This window comes from Zeus faber (genome assembly GCF_960531495.2).
Source record: "Zeus faber genome assembly, chromosome: 17".
Lineage (NCBI taxonomy): Eukaryota > Metazoa > Chordata > Actinopteri > Zeiformes > Zeidae > Zeus > Zeus faber.
Window position 1 is genome coordinate 17,060,152 of NC_137204.1, and position 19,679 is coordinate 17,079,830.

Genomic DNA, 19,679 nt, shown 5'->3' on the forward strand with positions numbered 1-19,679 from the left:
TACTTTAAAAAGGAAGTTTTGTTTATAGTTTTGTTTGAATCGAGGCCTATTTGTGTCGTTATGTGGAACTTGGAGCCTCATCTCATTCTTTGCGTGTTCACAGCGGAGACGTGCGGAGGGAGAACCGTTTTGTCCGAGCCTCGACTCGCCTCTCTTCCCAGCCCATCCGCCGGCCGGGCGACAGACCCCCGAGGCCTGCAATCGTCAACCCAGATGACCTGAAGAATCTCGATGATTTGGACACCAACTGCGAGGATGGATGGGCAGGTCAGTCGTCTCTTACCAGAGTTGGCAGCCTCTTCTGCATTTTTCCTTGGATTTTCTATTCTATTGTGCGTTTTCCTGGAACGGGGGGGATGAAAAGCCTGGCAGGGAAGGGGAAAATGTAGATATCCCCAAAAAATGCTTCAATTCTAGTGAAATTAAGCCATACATTTTTAGACATACTGGTAGTTGATGTGATGACAGTGAGTCCTGCCCCCGTGTAGTTTGCTTTTCTGTTCTCTTTTACGCCACTGGCTCACTCTCTGCTCAATGTATTGAAATTTGGTTAAAAATGCGCAAAATCTTTTTCATTTTGTTTTAAAAGAATTGATGATGGCTGTGAGGAGTGTTTCAAATTGATCAGCTCTCCAACAGACTTGAGTTTTTTATACAAGGGTCTACTTTTGAATCTTGGGGCTGCACACTGTGTACACTGCACCCCTATGAAAGTTTATTGGATTCAATATAGCATAACGTTTTTTAATTGTGGAAACAGTACAAGCAGCCTTTAAAACTCCAGCATTTAAACCAAGGGTCTCAAAATCAATGACCTTGTGGCAAAGGGCCAGATTGTCTTATCATAGGGGGTCGTGTCCTGTCAAATTCCATTTTAATCTGTTTCAACCACGCAAGTAAAATTGTGTGGATTAATTTAGCATTATCATTTTTAAATGAATTTGGGGCGTGGAGGTATGGATGTGGCCCATGGGCCGGTAGTTTGAGACCCCTGATGGAAACCATAATGGAGTTACTTTCTAAATTCACTACTCTAATTCACTGTACCTCCATAAGCTTAAAAGATAAAGATTCCCTTTTTTCTTTTTACATAAAATGGCATGAAAATAAACGATCAGGCCGCCGTCAAAATATTTGCTGATACTCCCCATTTTTTATTTATTTTTTAATTTTATTTTTTTGCAAAGTTGACAAAAGCCGGCAACTATTTGTTACAAAAAATTAAAAAATACAGAGCCTTCTTCCCTGATTGCATATAATCAACTCTGAAATATTGATATTTATTTTTTTGTTATGACCTGTTATACTTTAATGACTTTAATATGAAGCTAGATAGAATGCGATCGAATCGTATGTTTGTGCATACAAGTGACATTGAGGTTTTGTGTGATAACCACACTATGTTGACATACTAGAGCTGTACTTCATCTTTTACAGGACTTCATGAAGAAGTTGATTATGGTGAGAAGCTTAAGTTCAGTGACGATGAGGATGGATTGGAACATCGTTCCAGTGAGAAGAACAAACTGTGGTAAGATAAATTTCCTACTGCTCTAACAATGTTCTAAGAGCTCTCATGGTAATGGCCAAAAAAAAGCTCTTTCATTCAAGGTGTTTCTTTAGCAGTGGTGGAAGATTCCGGGTTCAGAAAGGAAGTCCTGCCATTTTTTCGCTCTCTCTGTGCGCTGATCCAGCTGATTCCACTCTTCATTTGAACCTCTGGTTTGGCACTAGATGGCAAATCTGCACGGTTGAATCAAAATCCCGGAGTGGAATTCTTTTTTTCTTTTCCACCTCTGCTCTTTAGTGTAATGTTTCTCATAGATTGTATTTTGATACATTAAGATTAGGGGTGTCACGATTTTCCGAATCCACAATTCAATTTAAACATATGTATTTTTTTTCAGCATGTTCAATGAATAACGAATGGCTATACCATTGTTCGACTATCGAGTCTTGATTTGTAAAGAAAAACACTTGTTTAAAATTATGAATAATAACAAATATTAGAATATTTAAACAACACACCTAAACAGTTAAGAGCCTTTACAAACATAGACTTTATAATAATAAAGAATGTTACTTATTACACTACTTTGAGTTATAGTACTTTGAGTTACATTTTCAGCTGCTCACCAAAATAATCGCGGAAAACGGATGGTATTATTGGTAGAGGGGAACTGACTGGTAGTAAAAGGAAAATTACGACCTGCAGCTCTGATCAGAGCACTCTGGGGGAAAAAGGCGTGCCATGTTCTTATGGTCAGCTGGCAAGTACCCCGCGGCCCAGCGTGGTCCACGAGCCAGTGGTTGGGAACTTCTGCACTAGAGGACATTCCGTTGGTGATGGTCTGGTTTGTTTCCCACTTTCATTGCCACATCTTTGGAATTACTGAACGTTTTGGTCAAAGGCGCCCTCACCCTTGTATACACAGTGTCTGCGTGTCGCGCGTCTCCGCCGACGCGGACTTGGCACACAGCTACTGGGAATGTGTCCCTCTGTGTGTTCACTGTGCAACAAATTTAACAAACATATATCAAATTTTTTTTTAATTTTTTTGTAATGTTTGAATTATATTTGAATTTCGTTCCTGCAGTCCTAGGGCCAGGTGGGAGGTGCAGTGTGCGTTAAGGGGTTGCGGCGCAGCTGACCCTCCGCAGCCAACCGCAGCTCTCCAAACTCCCAAGTCGGTTTCGGATTCGCCAACTCCGGAGGGCCACGCACAATCCCAGCGCACATTGCATATGTTTACGGGTGCATCTTGACCTCCCCGTTTGTGGTGGCCATGTCCGAGACTATAAGCCTCAAAAATTCAGGGAGAATCGCGAACCTGATTGGGATTTCCGACTTGGAAAACGATCGCTCATTTCGGTCAGGTGTTGAATCGGAATCGTAACACCCCTAATTAAAATATACGGATGCCTTCCTTAATGGCTTTTTTGTTTGTGTTTCCAGGACTGAGTGGGAGCGGGAGAGAGGGGGCCAGCGTGAACGCCAGTCATCCATTAGCTCTAACGAGGGAGCGTACCTCCACGACGTTCTCGAGGACAGCTACGCCCACCACCAGAAACACCAGGACCCCACGAAGAAAACCAACGGAAGATACACCTCTGTAGAAGCCCAGGTAACTGCACCAAGTCGATCACTTATTACATATCTAATTAAACTTGTAACGTATCTCTAAAGATTACAAATTTTTATAGATGTCATGATCTGATTTATAGAGATGGGATTCGATTTGAGAAATCCACATATTGCATTTAATTGCTCTGTTATAAAAATAAGTAGCAAAACTAGAGCCTATGCGTTCGATATTTGTCCTCATTTACAACAGCATTGTGAAATAACCTTGCAGTAACCATAGTGACGGACGACACCTTTTTTGCATGGCTACTAAAACAACTTGGCACTTTTTTTCTAGTTTGTGTTCATAGTAGAGGGTTTTTTTTCCCCCAAGTCAAAAATAAGCTATAAATTTAAAATGGCACGTTCACTTTTCCTGAACAAACGTGGTTTTATGTCGTTTTTAAGTGCAGCGTTGCTTGAATCTGCGTTTTAAATTTATTTCTCTCAAAGGAAACCGCCAGTGGCTTTGAACCCAAGACTTTCCAATTAAAATAATTTAAATTGATCCAGTATTGAGAGGAATAGCTTCAGCCAACTGCTACGCAGCAACTATTCATAGTAGCGTTGTTTTGGCTGAGTAAACCATTTGTTAGCCTTTTTTAGTAGTGTCCTGTTCAACATTTTTAGACCCCCCCCCTTATTCTGTAATAAATCACAGTGAATACATTGCCTAACAGATTTTTCCTCAGATTCTAAACACTGTTCTAACTCTGTTCTGTTGCCAGGCCCAGCAGAAGAGCTTGGGGTTGGCCATTGCCCATCAGAACGAGTACCTGGACGACCAGGATGAACACCAGCGACCAGGTCTGACTCAGGCTCCACCTAGGGCTAAGTTTGTGTCACCTGAGCTGTCCGAGGCGGTGGAGAGGGCCCGCAGGCGCAGGGAGGAGGAGGAAAGGCGCGCCCGCGAAGAGAGGCTCGCCGCCTGCGCAGAAAAGCTGAAAAAGCTGGACGAAAAGTTCGGAAAAACTGAACGACAGATATCAAGGACGGACGAGGGCCAGAAAGATGGAGAAAGCAAAGAGCAAGTCATGTCACCAAACAGGGAGCAGAGCAAACCCCACCAAGACAACTGGCAGTACAACATAAAAGGTAGACAAAAAGGCTGGATAAGTTTTGATGCAAAGGGTCACAATTTGATTGAATATCGACTCAATCTGATATAAATGAGATGGCTTAGGATGCAATTGTACATTGACATTTGATACAAAATGGAGAATTGCTTCCAACTTATCAGTAAACTGATAGTCATTACAAAAATAGTTTACAGAACAAGTTCAGCCTAATAAAAACATTTAAATTAATTTTGGACTATGATGGTATTAAATTTAAGTGCAAAATGGTTGCATAAATTCTGAAGAAAATATCAATATTACAATTTTAAAAATGATTCAGAAATGTCTTCTATTGTTTCAGAGTATTTTATTATTATTATTATTTTTTAACCCAGTCCTAGTAAACAAATCTCAGTGAATCTTTCTCATGAGTAAATATTGGAAAGGAACAACTGAGACATTGAACATTGAAACTTGTGAATTCTTTTTTTTTTTTTTTTTTTTTTTTTTTTTTTTATAAAGCCAGAATGAAAACATCTCTCTATCCCACAGATTCCAGCGACTGCCCTCCAGATCACTCCCCGGGCTACGAATATCGTGATGAACCAGGCTTCAGTCCCTACCGTGGCAATGACGATGATGCACAAGAGACCTCCGCCTCATTGGTTGAAGGCGGAGCACGTCACCCCTCCAAGCCGGCCCCGCCCCGCTTCCAGAAGCAGCCGCAGCACCACCAGCAGCAGGTAAGCGCCAGCTTATGCCCCTGCAAGCCCCTGGCGTCCTCTTGCCTCAGTGGATTAGTGCCCGCATGTGAGAAAATGCCTTCCCAGAGATCAGGAGGGCAGGCGTTTTCCATCACCACGATCACCGCTGCACTCGGCAAGGCCGAAAAAAAGTCAATGGATAAACTTGCAACTCAATCTAAAGTCTCAAGCTCAATCAACGACTTTTAATTTATTCTTAAAATAAAAAGTGTGTGTTACTGGTGTAACTATAACTGTTAAAAAAAACAAAAAAACAAGTCACTGAAGGTGAGCTCAGATAATGTTCTGAGGAATGGTGCAATGGAGTAGTTATTTCCCTGCCCTGGGCCAGATTGGTACCATTACGGGCAGATGATGGTTTGTATTTTTCAGCGCACGCCCTATAGTAGTCTACTGAGGCGAAAGTTATACAGGTGGTTATCTGACAATTCCACTTCCCACTGTCTACCTCATCTGCAGGAGCAAGTATACAAGATGCAGCACTGGCAGTCGGGGCACTCCACCACCTCTGGCTCCACCCATCCCCAGCGCGGCTACTACCCACCACATGTGCTTGGATTTGACCCTCGCTGGATGATGATGCCCCCTTTCATGGACCCCCGCATGACCCAAGGCCGATCTCCGGTTGACTACTACCCAAATTCTGTCCACTCTTCAGGTGAAAACTCGATAATATTTTTATTTATAATTGCAAATATGAGAGATATCTTCCTTGACGTCCCGATTGCCCAACAAAATACAATTATCTTATGGTCACAGGAATGATGAAACCCATGATGCATCAAGACCACCTGAACAGCCCTGGTTCTGATGACGGCTGCCACCAAAGCCTACACCCAGAGAGACGGGCTCCTTCCACTGAACCTTACCCCATGTGGAACCAAGATGGCTACCCTCTGCGTAGTTTTACACCACCCTACCAGAGACAGCATGAAAGTTCAGACAGTGGACAACAAGATGACAGGTCAGTCAGTGATGTAAAAAAATGATAAAATAATACCAAAATGAAATCTCGCTCTCTAATAACATTACTCATTCCTATGGAAGATTTAGCTGGCTGTGACTGTGATATACAGCTTATTGTAATTGTTTGACAGAGGCGTCAAACAGCTAAATGACTTAATGTAATTTGAAAATATTGTCACGTTGGTGTGTTCACAATTTTGAACAACATTTTCCAGAAGTAGGATATGTTTCAAACACAATTCATTACCTTTGTTTTTTAACTGTTTTCGTCACTTTCATTCCCAGAGGGGACATTGCCTGCTCGCAACAGAGCTCTTACGAAGAGAGGACCAACGAGTGCCTAGATCACCCTGCGGAGGACCTCCCTCACCAGGGCTACCACCATAACAGAGACAACCAACACCACGACCAGGGCTTGCTCACAACCGCTCAAAACCACTCCCAGCATGCAGACGGCGACTACCACAAACCGGACCAGAGAGACAAGCACTTGAAAGAAGGCCCGGAACCTCACGATCAGGCCTTTGACAGCTCCAAGGACAATTGGAGAAGAGATGGAGGCCAGACTAAGGAGGGAGCAGCTTCTGCTGTCCAAGGCCAGTGGACGGAGGCTGGCTCCAGTTCTAGCAGTAGTTTAAGCCAGCCTTCTGAAACTAGCGGGCGTACGATGACTCGCAGGACCGGCCCCATCAAAAAACCAGTACTTAAGGCCCTCAAAGTGGAGGACAAGGAGAACGAGAAGCCTAAACCTGAACCCGAAGAGAAAACGGTTCCTTACCGCCTCGAAAAAGAAGTCCTCACCAACGTGTACGACTTGAAGAAAGACAACCAGCTCATCAATAACAGGCGCTCGGCCTCACCTGCGGTCGAGAAGCAACCAGATGAGAAGCAGCACCAGCCACCACCTCCAGCCAAACCAGAGAGAGCAATAAGCACCCAGACCGAGGACTCTGCAAAGGAGAACAGCTGGGACGTTGGCAAGAGTCCAGTATCCAGAGACGACACGGAAAACGGGGACTCCCAGCTTCCCAGACGGAACAACTGGATATTTATTGATGAGGAGCAGGCCTTTGCCGGAGTGAGAGGGACGGGCAGAGGGCGTGGTCGAGGCTTCAGGGAGTTCAGCTCCAGAGGAGGCGGAAGAGGCGGCAAAGCCGGAGAGAGCCTCCGTGGCGGCTACAACAAAAATAATCACAGCAGTGCTGCTGTGGACCCGCGGCCAGCCAGAGGCCGGGGACTGCCCAGAGACTTTATCAAAGATGAAGATATCCAGAGAGGGAAGCCGCGTAGGCGTAATGTCAGTGAGACGTTGAGCGAGGCCTCGGAGTATGAAGAACTGCCTAAAAGACGCCGCCAGAAGGGCTCCGAAAATGGAGAGAGTTACACAGACCCAGAGGTCCGTAAAGCCGACCGTGACTCTTGGAGGTCCAACAAGGTGTATACAGATGACCTGGCGGCAAGTGAGGCCAAGGCCAAGGCCAGTCGGGGTTTTGGAAGTCGTACGTTGCCTCCCAGACTTAACACCACCGGCGGTTACAGCCGTGGCTTCGGCGGCCCCAGGGATATTGCCACATGGAGAGGCCGGGGTTCTCAATTGAGCGGTGGCGGGGGTCCCATGCAAGAAAACGGCTACGCCCCAGGAGCGGAGACTACCTACTCACGCAGACCTCTGACTGACCGTGAAACCCTGAAGTATGCCACCAAGTTCACGGGTTCATTCATGGAAAATGGCACAGAAGAACGTGAAGGGGAATACTACCTAGATAACGAAAACCCCGATAGGCAGGCCCTGAGAAGGCGTCGCCCACCCCGCCAGGATAAACCCCCACGTTTCCGCCGTCTTCGTCAGGAGAATGAGCCCGGCTCTGGTCAGTGGAACGGCGACCAGTACATCAACGGGGGGGAATTTGGAAACCCCTGGCCCAGTCGCCCTAAGGGTAGTGGAGAGGACGGCTGGCCCAGCAGCCATTACTCTGGCGTTCGCCCGAGCCAGCATGGCCAGGCAGAGGACTGGGAGACGGGCTCCGATAACAGTGATTTTGGAGACTGGAGGGAGAAACGAGGCGGCGGAGGACCTCAACAGGGTCATGGAGACGTTCCCTCGGACTCTGGACACAGCGAGCCAGAGAAGAGAGAACTTTCTAAGAGGAGCTTCTCTAGCCAGCGGCCCCTGGTTGAGAGGCAGAATAGAAAGGGGGAGCCAACGCTGCTGGAAGGGGGCAAGATGACACGCTGCGCTGATAATCCCCATGCACCCTCAAATAATAGGAGTGATGGTTGGCAGAATGGTGGAGGTCCATGCAAGAGGTGAGTTGTGCACAAGTAGCCCTTCCCCTGCAAATTATTGTAGCCTGATGTGGAATACTGCTGTAAATAAAGATGACCATCTGCCGTCAAGCTGATGATAAAAATGCTTCACTCACACATAGCAATAGGTTTATGTTTTGGGAAAATATTGATGATTAACAACATAAAATTCTATACCGAACTCACATTCCAGGACTCTTGAGCCAAATACACAATGCTGAATACCAAGTAGTTTCACTTGATTTTGATCACAAAACTACAAGGTGTTTATAAAATGATTGAAGAGTTGGTTCTTTCTTTGTTTAAAATCCATCATTCTAATAATTGTTTATTCTGTATAAATAGCAATTGTATCAAACTGTTCCGCCCCTTCTGTTTAAAATGCATAGTTTGGTACGGAGGCTATAGAAAAGGTTTTAGCACCGACAGCTAAAAATTTGGTTTTCCTTCCTTATGGCCTCTTCAGCAGGACTCCTGAAGAGTCCTGTCCAGTCTACAGTGTAGAGCAGCCGGAGGAGAGGGAACCCAGCGACCCGTCAGGAAAGAAGCTGGACAAGGAGCTCAAGTCAGGCTCTGTCAAGTCAGACATGGCTGAAACCTTGTCACAGTATGATATCAACAACTACCCCAGTAAGTCATAGATTTAATTGATATGTTTGGCAGTCTTATTTTACTTGGAATCAGTTTTTCTCATCCTTTTTCATATGAAAGACCCTTAATTTGATACACATTGGGCCACAGACGCCTTTTTCATACGATTTGGTCTCTGGGAACAACATAATTAGATCCGCCCCCAGTAACTGATTTTAATTCCAATAATTAATTCCGCTAGGGGCCCCCTGGGACCTTTTTCTGGACCCCAGTGGTTCCCCACATCCCACATGGAGAACCACTGCTCTACATGTTGGCGCAAGTGTGCAAATATAACTCTTATTGTTTTCCCCAGTTGAGGGTGATCCAGGTGGCCCTGTCTCAAGTCCAGATCCCTACCAGGACGCTTTATCCAAAAAGCAGAGGCGCCCGCAGGACGATGATAGGAGGAGGAAAGAGCAGGGGACGGCGGTAAGCCAAACCTTTCCTCGCTTGACTTGCTTCATTCTCGTCCAAGAAAAGAAAGTGTTAAGTCCCTTTTTTTTATTATTATTAATAATTTTTTTTTTTTTTTTTTTTAAACCTGTATGTGCTTCTGTTAGATTCCAGTAAAGAATAGGACAATCACCTCCAAGATGCCCCCACGCTTTGCTAAGAAACAGGGGAACATGAACATGGAACAGCCAGAGGAGGCACTGTCTTCAAACAACCTCGGCACGGAGATCTGGGAGACCAACAGCTCAGGTGAGACTGAGATTCGGGTTTACACTGTTGCCCTGATATCGTTGGTCAGGTTTCCTCACATCACATATTTATCCAATATCATTCAGCGCTAGTTGAGCGATTTTGAACACTTTCAGAGTATTGTCCGTTGTTAACAAATTGTCTTTTCAATACCTTGCAACATGTGCACCTTCTTCTTATGGTTGTTTCCTGCAGCGCTGTCAGTTCAGTCTTCAGGAGACTCGTGGACTAAACAGGTGTCGTATGCTGGGAGTGAGCCCAACTCTGAGGTAAGATGGAGCCCCCGAAACATCCACCTGAACTGTGACCATACTTTGTATTAGGACTGGGCCATATATTGTTACAATAATCGATATCGTGGTATTAGACTCTATCGTCTAGGATTTTGCTTATCGTGATAAAGTTAAAAGTTGTCTTTTAAGGCTGCATCACAGTAAAGTAATGCAGTGTCAGCAATCCGAAATGAGTCTCCTCTCTTGCCCTCGCCAGGACTCTGACGCCGGCCCCGAGCAGAACAAGGAGCAGCACAAGCCGGGGCCTATCGGCAATGAGCGTTCTCTGAAGCACAGGAAGGGCTCGGAGGGTGTGGATCGGCTGGAGGGCGGCCCCATCACGCCAGTCAACGGCGTGGACCTCCACGTGGACACGGTGCTGCCGGTGCCGCCCATCGAGTTTGGAGTCAGCGCCAAGGACTCAGACTTCAGCCTCCCGCCGGGGTCCAATGCAGTGCCTGTGTCCAACCCCGTCAACAAGCTCCAGGATGCACTCGCCATCAATGTAAGCGTCTCAGTGTTATTTGAGTCTTTATCTCTTTGTAACAATTGTATTTTATTTTTAGTGTTATTATTGATCATTCTAACTCAGGAGCGTCAAACTCATTTTCACCCGGGGCAAACGTGTTCAAGACATTATTTGTCATATACATATGGTCGTACATATATGCAGTGAAATGTCATGACACCTGGTAATTACGCACAATAAGCTCTAAAAATACAAAAAATACTAAAATGTGCGTAATCGACCCAAGGCGCTCACACAGGCAGCCGCAATGGGCGTCGCCATAATCGCGATTCTGGGTTCTAGAATTATGTAATGTTATTAATTGCCTGTGTTGTATTAAATATACATTCAAATCCTCCTAAATGAAACTTACCTCAAGTAGTTAACTCACAGAGTAGAAGTTCTGGCTATTAAAACTATTAGAAGATATTAAATCTTGGTAAATGTCTTGATGGTGTTTGCGTCTCAATCAAACATTGAACCAAACAACATTTACACAGAAAACATAAACAACATAAGAGTTTTTCAGTTAATCAAGTCCAGGAAAACTGGAACAGCAATTGTCTGACAGATGTGGCATTTTACAAAAACAAGTGGCTGCAGAGGGCATGCGTCCAACTAATGACAGATGGTTTTGATGACAGTAAACACACATTGCAGGTGCGCCATGGGTTGTTAGCCCCGCCCACTTTCCCCAGGGGGATTTTAGTTTTTTTTGCTCACGTCGTCCCATGCGTGGCAGCTCCACCCAAGAGCTCCTCACTGACAGTGAAGTCTGCTTTCACGCCTCCTTATAAAAATGGACAGACGCGCTGTAAAGCCAGGTAACTGCGTGTCTCTTCGGCCAGCAGTGTCGTCCGAGTGTCTCCTAGTTCCTTTACTCGGTCTGCGATCGTGTTTCTTGACAGACTGACATTTTTTTTTTATCTATCCAGTCGGGGCACACCTGCTCACATACCTTTCTAGCGTGCATCGCTTCAAAAATGCACCCTCTGAAAGACACTTGGAAGCTCGGGCGTTTTCTTCAGCCACAATAAAGCAAGCTTTCACTGCTGCATCCTTTTTGGCTGTAGCTTTTGTAAACATATTCTGCTGCGATTGCAGTCTGCCTTGATAATTCTTGGACAATTTTTGGACATGTTTTTCTTGGAGGCTAAATTCAGCGTACTTGGCTCCGTGTTTGGTGTCAAAATGCCAACGTAAATTGTATTCCTTTATCACCGAGCCGCCTCATAGCACAGAAGGCATACCGCTTTTTCTCCTTGAAGGACAAACACGTATTCGCTTTCCCATCTTTCGTTAAATTGCCTTCCCTCTGCATCGATTTTTCTCTCATTGGACATTTTGGGATTATTTGTAGATCTTTTTCAACTCCTGTTAGAATACCGCTTTAGTTAAACGCCGATATGGAAGCACTGCAATCTAGCGGCAGGATGCCGTCATTTTGCGCATTCTGGGAGATGTAGTTTATGGTCACTGTACGCTGTAAAGCAGCACAGACTTGTATTTTAAGACAATCGTATGCCTTTAAAGCTCTAGCAGGCCACATAAAATGACGTGGCGGGCCGGATTCGGCCCGGGGGCTTTGAGTTTGGCACGTGTTCTAACGTCTTGTAAATGAAACAATGATCACATTTACATTGAGAACTATTGAATTTATGGAATAAAATTAGAAATTTGCTTTCTCAGTTGCAATCAAGTACTTCAGAAATTGAGGAACTTCTAAATGTAGTAAAGTAATGGTTATATTTTATTGTGAATGTTATTTGTGAATTTGTCATTATTTGCATTGATTTCACATGTTCTGAGGGTATCTGTTAAAATGATTAAAAAAATAAAAATAAAAAAAGAATAGCTAGTCTTGCTCAGTGTCCCGTTTTTGTGCATTTTATCTAGCCATAATGGATATCAATTTGATTTCTTTGTCTCATCAGCCGGCTCTCAACCAGAGCATCCCCATGCTGCGTTCCAACCACCTGCAGCCCGGCATCAACCTCAACCCCATCTCCTTTCCCAGTGCGGACCTCACCCTCAAGGTACCGCACCCAAACCTGATGGGTAGCACGATCTGCTTGTTGAATGGACGTTGTTCTCTCCTTTTATGATGCTGTGGTGAAACCCCCAAATGAGCGTTCATCATGAGCGCAAGCCTTAAATGCGCACACAAATGTTGTTCCTTCAGATGGAGTCTGCACGCAAGGCTTGGGAGAACTCCCAGTCCCTCCCAGAGCAGGGCTCCCCTGGTGGAGGGGCCTCCGGTGTGCAGCCTCCCTGCAGCGTGGGCTCCTCTAGCGGGGTCAGCTACAGTTCCTTTGGAGGGGTTTCCATGCCTCCCATGCCCGTGGCCTCCGTGGCTCCATCAATGTCGATGCAGGGTAAACAATATTCTTTTTTTACTTTTACTATGTTGATTCGTGAGCCCTTTTTATTGATTATTATTTATTGATTTGAGATGCATTGCTCTGTAGTGTTAGGCTGATTGCTGTTGTTCTCTTCCCTCTGTAGGTAGCCACATCCCTCCCCTGTATCTGGATGGCCACGTATTTCCAAGCCAGCCACGTTTGGTACCCCCTGCAATGACCCAGCAACAGAGCTACCAGCAGGTACTGTGTGTGTGTGTGTGTGTGTGTGTGTGTGTGTGTGTGTGTGTGTGTGTGTGTGTGTGTGTGTGTGTGTGTGTGTGTGTGTGTGTGTGTGTGTGTGTGTGTGTGTGTGTGTGTGTGTGTGTGTGTGTGTGTGTGTGTGTGTGTGATAATAAATCCCTCCCCGTCCTTCCAGGCAGCGGCAGCACAGCAGATTCCCATCTCGTTGCACACCTCCCTCCAGGCCCAGGCCCAGCTTGGGCTCCGTGGTGGCCTTCCAGTCTCTCAATCCCAGGAGATGTTCAACTCTATTCCCCCCTTCAGGTACCGCTCCCATAACCCAACTACCAGGACTTCCTTTGGTCGCATTGGGGTTTTATAATTCACATTTCTCTGAATATTAGTTGGCCGAATTGGGAGCTCTCTTCCCACTTGAGCGGGAATTTGGAGGATGGCGTCATCGGCAGTATTTTCTGTTTGACTAGCTTTTAATGTCGTCCTTAGCGGTGGTTTTCTAAATGATAAAATAAAAACATAATGGCACTGATAGCTCAGAAAATATTATAAAATATAATATTAAAATACTTCTTTCCATCTTCTGGGGCTTGTAAGTATGCTTATAAAGCAGCTTAATAGAGGTACGCTTGTTAAATGGAGAAAATGTGTCTAATGAGGCTCTTCTGGCTGCAGTTTTCTCTATACTTGAACAACTCCCCATTTATTGTGACGTTATGTGACTGTGGAGTTTTAAAATAATGACAAAATAATTTGCGTCATTCACTTCACCTCTGTGAACAGACATTCTCATCTTCCCCTATTTATTATTATTATTTTTTTTTTAACCAGGTCCCAGGTTTACATGCACCCCAACCTTTCCCAGGCCAGCCCCATGGTGCTGTCAGGAGGAGCTCCGCTCAAGGGGCCGTACTCTGCCTTTCCCGGCATGCAGCCTTCAGATATAGTCAAGTCCCAGTCGGGCTCCCACTACCAGCCAATGAATGGCAGCCAGCCACTGGTCTACGACAGCCAGATGAACCAAGGCCCCGGCATGGGCTCCTCTCAGCTCATGGACTCTCAGCTCATCCAGGTGAGTTCGCGCACGAGCAAATGACGAACCAATAGTTTGTGGTTCTGGAAGTAAAAATCTGATTTACTTTTCACATAGGACCCTGTGTCTCTGTGGATTACTGATTGGCCGATAGGTGCAATCAGTGATCAGTGATCAGTAATTTCTGAATTTCTCTTAGAAATGACCATTGTCATGGACAGCTACTTCTACACCTGTTTTCAGACTTGCCTTATTCAGACTTCTCTCTCTCTCTAGGTGACGATGCCACTGCCTGGGTCCCAGCTGCGCTACAGCTCCGCCCAGCAGCACCTCATCCTTCCCCAGTCCATCCAGCTACAGCAGGGGCAAAACCTGTCGGTGGGAGCGCCGCGGAGGATGCTGCCGCCCGGCTCCCAGCCCCCCATCATGCCCGGAAGCCGGGAGGTGAGCACCGCGAGCGGCCCGATACCTCATGTCGTCAGTCCACGGTTCAGCTCTGCTGTGTGTGGAAAGTGCCGACTAATTCAAGATTCAAGAATTTTAATGTCACGTACATATACATACTTTCATACATATATGCAGTGAAATGTAATGTTCATGTGTAATGATGTGGTAACAAGGCGTGGTGCAAGAACGCCCCGTTTTGCAGTCACTTCTATCACAAATGCAAAGTCAGAGTGCCTGAGAAAATGTTACTGTAGTAACCCCCCGCAACACGTAATATTACAAAATGCGATGACCTATTCCATTCAAGAATGTGGCAAGTTATTACAAAGTGTGGGTGTTCATACCAGGGATGCAACGGTACGCGGTATGTTATCGAACAGTCCGGTGCGCCCCCTACGGTTGGATACGCGGTATCACTGCAGAAGTCCAGAAGCGTTGGCGCAGTCAAGCGCTGCTTCCTATTGAACCACTGCTGCGGCCACGCCACAGCATTTGTCTAATTTATTTATATTTTTTTCAACTGCGCACAGCTACACAGCCTTCTCCATATAACAGGAGATAAAACTACATAGAAATGTTTTAGTAAAGAGTGCAATCAATCAAGGTTGCCAGTTGGAAAATAACCCCCTGTGATGGCAGTGTCCCCCTACGATCTTCTTTTGAGGGGTTCTTTTGAACGGCTGTTTGGTAGATTTATTTTGTTTTTTGTCAAGTTTAACAGTTTTAAGTTGTGTTGTTTCGTTAAACTGCTGTCTCCTGCCGCCGGCGAATGTCCATCCCCCCTCTATGTAAGAGATATCCTATGCTCCTCCCTCGCCAGGAGGTGCCCTGGCAGAAAAGAAGCGCGCCCACTGTTACTTCAGGTTCACAAAGCAAAGGCACACACGCAGGTCTGACTGTGATGTTTCACTACAATAAGTTAATTTACTATTATTATACATTTGTGAAAAATCACTGTTTATACTTGTTCTACACAAAAAACAAAAGTACTTATTTTATTTTTTTATTGTTTTTGAAATGAGATATAAAAATAATCAGATGAACTTATGCAACTTATAACAACTTGAACTTGAACCCCCGTCCCCCACAGACATACACACTGAGCATTACACTAGTTATTTATGGCGGATTACCATTAAAAAAAAAAATATATATATATTTTTTTTTTTTTTTTTTTACACCTTTAACATTTTTTTTTTTTTCCCTTAAATATAAAGATACCAAAAACCGTAGAGTTACCGTGGCCCCAAAACCGTGAAACCTACCGAACAGTGAGCCCACTGTACCGCTGCATCCCTAGTTCATACATCAAGGTCAGTTAAGTTATGACAGAATGCATTGTCACAGCTACATTGGTGAGATGACCTCACGCGTCTTCCACATGAACAAATGTTTTTATTAAGATTATTTATTTTTCTTGATTTTGATCTTTTGATCTTGATTTTTCTTCTGCCCTCTCAGGGTTCCCAGATGGAAATGAAAGGGTTCCAGTTTTCTGACAAGCCCAGTCATTCTCCAGGACTGTCTGGATCCTACAGGTAGCGTCCTTTCAAAACCTTCTGTCCTTAATGTCACATTCTTAACCGCAAAATATTTTTTTTTGGCGGGGGGCAGGCAGTGACGTGTCGCAGGAAATGTCTGTTGATGTGTTTTTTTGGTTTTGTTTTTTTTCTGCTGCCCTCTCTCTCAGACCAGGCTCTGCCAGCCCCAGTGGGAAGCCCTCTGGTCCTGGAGGGCCGGTGGGACCCCTGGCCACGCATTACACCCAGCAGGTAGCCATTCAAAAACACACACCAGCATGAAAGGAACATTGGGTTATTTGTTAAAAAAAAAAAAAAAACACTGGGAAGGCAACAGTAGGGCTGTCAACATTGGCTAAAAATCACTTCTAATATCTATTACAATTTTAAAATGGGGGGGGGGGTTAGGGTTAGGGTTTCGCTGATCAGAGAGATCTTTTCTTCAAACAAAGCAAATAAAAACAGCGTTTTTATTCTAGATGTTATTCTAGATGATTCACTCCATTTCCTACTGTGGAGCAGATAGTTTATGGAAACCCCCCCCCCCCCCCCCCGTCTTCTCACTGGCCAGTGGCAAATACACCGCGGCCCAGCTGGTTGGGAACCGCTGCGCTAGAGGACACCCCAACTGGGCTTGGCGGCTTGGGACCGCGTACCGCGGCTCAAGAACATGGATGAAATGTTTAAATCCAGACCCTTGCGAGATGTTAATCGGCCGAATATCTTTGCAGATAAACCGGGTCAATTATCTGTAAAGGCTGCTTGGCGGGCGGCTTGTAATTCTGGCGATGAAAGCCGTCATTGGTGCCTGCTTTGGCCGCGGTGTTGACAGAAATCCTGTGACGCCGCTGGGTGCTCCCATTACTCACACGTTGGCAGCGAGGATGCCGAGACACAGACGCTGAAGAGCGGCGGACAGAGCGGCACAGAATGGCGCCCAGACAAATTAGGCTGTGATGAGTGCTTTTTTTAAATTTTAATTTTAATTTTATTTTTTCCTGTCAGTGTGCAACACAATAACAGAATAAAAGAGCGAAGCTTACAAAAATGCACAGGGTTAACATTTCAATGGGCAATTATAAATGAGGGCAGTCATAGATATATTATTTGTTTGCGCCTGTGTTTGGACGCGGACGAGTCACACATACGTGGATGTATGTTCGACATTTTTATATAAAAAGAATTTCTGCTGAAACACTGCATATACTTTTTTTTTATGTCAATTTTCAGATTCAAACGTTATATATTTTTTCCCCAATTCCAATAGCCTTCGAATGTCAAACCATCATTTCACAACCGTATTAAACAAGAATATATTTCTAAATCCAGTTCCTTGCCTTATTTATCATTTGACTGAAAGTTTTGATTTGTTTCCTTACGTTGGGGGTGAATAATGAATGATAGGTGTAATATGCCGCGTTTCAAAGTAGAACTTCGAAACTAATGTTTACCTCCTCATGCATTGTTGACGTGGCTTCAAACTAATGTGAAATGTTCTGTACAACTGTATTTTATACCCTTTTTTTTCTTTCCTTTTTCCTGTCCTCGGCCAACATGTTCACCTTTCACCTTCCCGTCCCCGCCGCTGCCCACCAGGTCCCCCCTCCCCAGGGCAGCATGGTGATGCACATGCGCCCCCCCACCACCGGCCCTTTCCCCACCCCGATCCAGAGGCCCGTCATGCAGGTCAACAAGACCGTTATCATCCGCTCCCCCCCTTACCCCCATCCCGGGCGCGAGCCTCACCACTCCGCCCCGCCCTCGGCCCCCGAGCCCACGGGGAAAGGGCCGGAGGATGGCATGAAGGTGAGCCACCCACTGTAAATATAGGTAATTTAATCTTATTTCTTTTTTTACCATTGAATGCAAATGAATTGTGGATGTTGCATGTTTTCCTGTCGATGTAAAGGGTTGGCGCTTGCTTTTCGATCGTCTGGCATGCAGTGAATGCAGTTCCCGCGTTAGATTTGATCTGTGCAAATTGTAAATCCTAAGCGCACTGAAAGACGGTGATTATGCTGGTTTTACCCGTTCCAGGCGGTTTGCGGGTTCTTCAATTCCATTTTCTCGCAAATTATTAATTATTTAATTCAGCAAGTTGTGTGTTTTTAAATAAAGGAAATTATTATTTATTCTATATTGTTTATTATTACCACTTCCTAACCACTTTCCTTCCTTTCGGACATAAAGGAAACTGGCAACGTTTCAGTCTTTTAGCCGTATAATTAGCCGTAAGAATGTATTGAAGTGTTAGATTCACCTTCCGTTGTGCATCCTCCTATAACGTGAACGCCCTTTGCCGCTCGCCACCGCCCCTAACGCGACTCGCCTCCCTCTGCCGCAGGGTAACGCCCTGCGGGACGCGCGCAAGGCGCCGGCCGGCGGAATGACCAGCAAACTCCAGGAGCCGCTCTCCTCCGCGGGGCAAGCCAAACCAGCACGCACCGGAGCGATCAAACCCCAGGCTGTCAAAGTGGAGGAGGGGAAGGCGTGAGAACGGGACCTCCACCCTCCCTGCCGCCGCCGCCGCCACCACCACCCCGACCGCCTCCACCTCATCCAAGGGGCCGCTGACAGACACGATCCCTCTGGAACTGTCAGACCTGGACACTATTACTTAACACAACGTATAGAGATAAAAAAAATATATATATAAATATATACATAGACACAATAGACACTCTTGAAAGCAGATCTCTTCAAAGTTCTTTTATTTATTAACTTTAATGTCTTTTTTTTTTCTTTTCTTTTTTTTTTTTAAAGGAGAATAATAGTATAGAGGAAAGATATTTCTGTTTTTGTGTTTATCGCTATGAAGTGGAGGGCAGGAAGAGAGAGAGAGGGGGGGGGGGAAGCCAACAAAGATTAGAGGGTTTGTTCTCCACACCATCTTGCCAAACTGCGTGTACTTCTTCCCGCTGGACTTTGCCCCGAAGCCCCCGAAAAACAGACTCGTAACAACCCCACGAGAACTCCAAGTCTGTACCATGCGTTCAAGAATGCGGGGGGGGGGGGGGGGGGGGGGGCGCTTTTGTTTTTTCTCCACTTTTCTTTGGCATTTTTAGTTAAATATGGGAGTTTAAAAGCGTTCATGTTTATTGTCGCCTGTTTGTTCGACTTGATTTGAAAGACTCCTGTAATTCAATCACGGACAATTCTTATCTCAAAACCTTTTTGAGAGCGTTTTGTGTGCGAAACATGGCAGAAAAGAAGTGCGCCGACCCGTAAGAGGCACCTTATTTCACACTGCTCATGAACTGACGGAACTGTGTAGATTGGGTAGAAAATAACTTTTATTTTATTTTATGTTTTTTCTTTCTTCTCCCCCCCCCCCCTGGAAGTCGTGCTCCTCGCTTTTCGGTTTTCGTCCGCTTGCCCTTTCATGTTAACCTCAAGCGGGGGGGGGGGGACATTTGAGAATAACCATATTGCTTCCATGGGAAACGTCACCGGCATTCGACCCCGGCGTGTGCATGCGACACGCTCACCATGTGTTACACTTACAGGACTCTTAACTCGGGACCTAGCGACAACTCAAGACTTTACCTGAAGTGGGTGTACATGCTGCCTCCGTGTGTGTGTGTGTGTGTGGATTTTTGATCAACCAAAATGTTGGGCTTGCTCTGTAGTTTTGGTGGGGAACGGGGGGGCTGCATTTAGAATTGCTGTAAACCACCTCAACCTGACCGACCCCCCCCAAGCCAGAAAATCGATTGAAATATTTGCTTTCCTTATTGCCTTTTTGTTT

General features: G+C 45.4%; 1 protein-coding gene across 1 annotated transcript in view; it reads left to right on the forward strand.

The window, feature by feature from the left end:
- Positions 1–18,873, forward strand: part of prrc2b (proline-rich coiled-coil 2B) — a 31,225-nt gene extending 12,352 nt beyond the window's left edge. The window contains exons 9-31 of the mRNA XM_080017624.1: positions 104–267; positions 1,438–1,531; positions 2,957–3,125; positions 3,853–4,219; positions 4,735–4,925; positions 5,406–5,604; positions 5,706–5,910; positions 6,198–8,219; positions 8,686–8,849; positions 9,166–9,281; positions 9,413–9,554; positions 9,750–9,823; positions 10,044–10,331; positions 12,269–12,370; positions 12,517–12,709; positions 12,840–12,937; positions 13,113–13,240; positions 13,763–14,003; positions 14,241–14,408; positions 15,873–15,949; positions 16,102–16,183; positions 17,528–17,737; positions 18,276–18,873. Coding sequence (XP_079873750.1) covers positions 104–267; positions 1,438–1,531; positions 2,957–3,125; positions 3,853–4,219; positions 4,735–4,925; positions 5,406–5,604; positions 5,706–5,910; positions 6,198–8,219; positions 8,686–8,849; positions 9,166–9,281; positions 9,413–9,554; positions 9,750–9,823; positions 10,044–10,331; positions 12,269–12,370; positions 12,517–12,709; positions 12,840–12,937; positions 13,113–13,240; positions 13,763–14,003; positions 14,241–14,408; positions 15,873–15,949; positions 16,102–16,183; positions 17,528–17,737; positions 18,276–18,425 — 5,644 coding nt within the window. The 3' untranslated portion in view covers positions 18,426–18,873. The remainder of the gene's footprint in view (positions 1–103; positions 268–1,437; positions 1,532–2,956; positions 3,126–3,852; positions 4,220–4,734; positions 4,926–5,405; positions 5,605–5,705; positions 5,911–6,197; positions 8,220–8,685; positions 8,850–9,165; positions 9,282–9,412; positions 9,555–9,749; positions 9,824–10,043; positions 10,332–12,268; positions 12,371–12,516; positions 12,710–12,839; positions 12,938–13,112; positions 13,241–13,762; positions 14,004–14,240; positions 14,409–15,872; positions 15,950–16,101; positions 16,184–17,527; positions 17,738–18,275) is intronic.
- Positions 18,874–19,679: the final 806 nt, after the last annotated feature.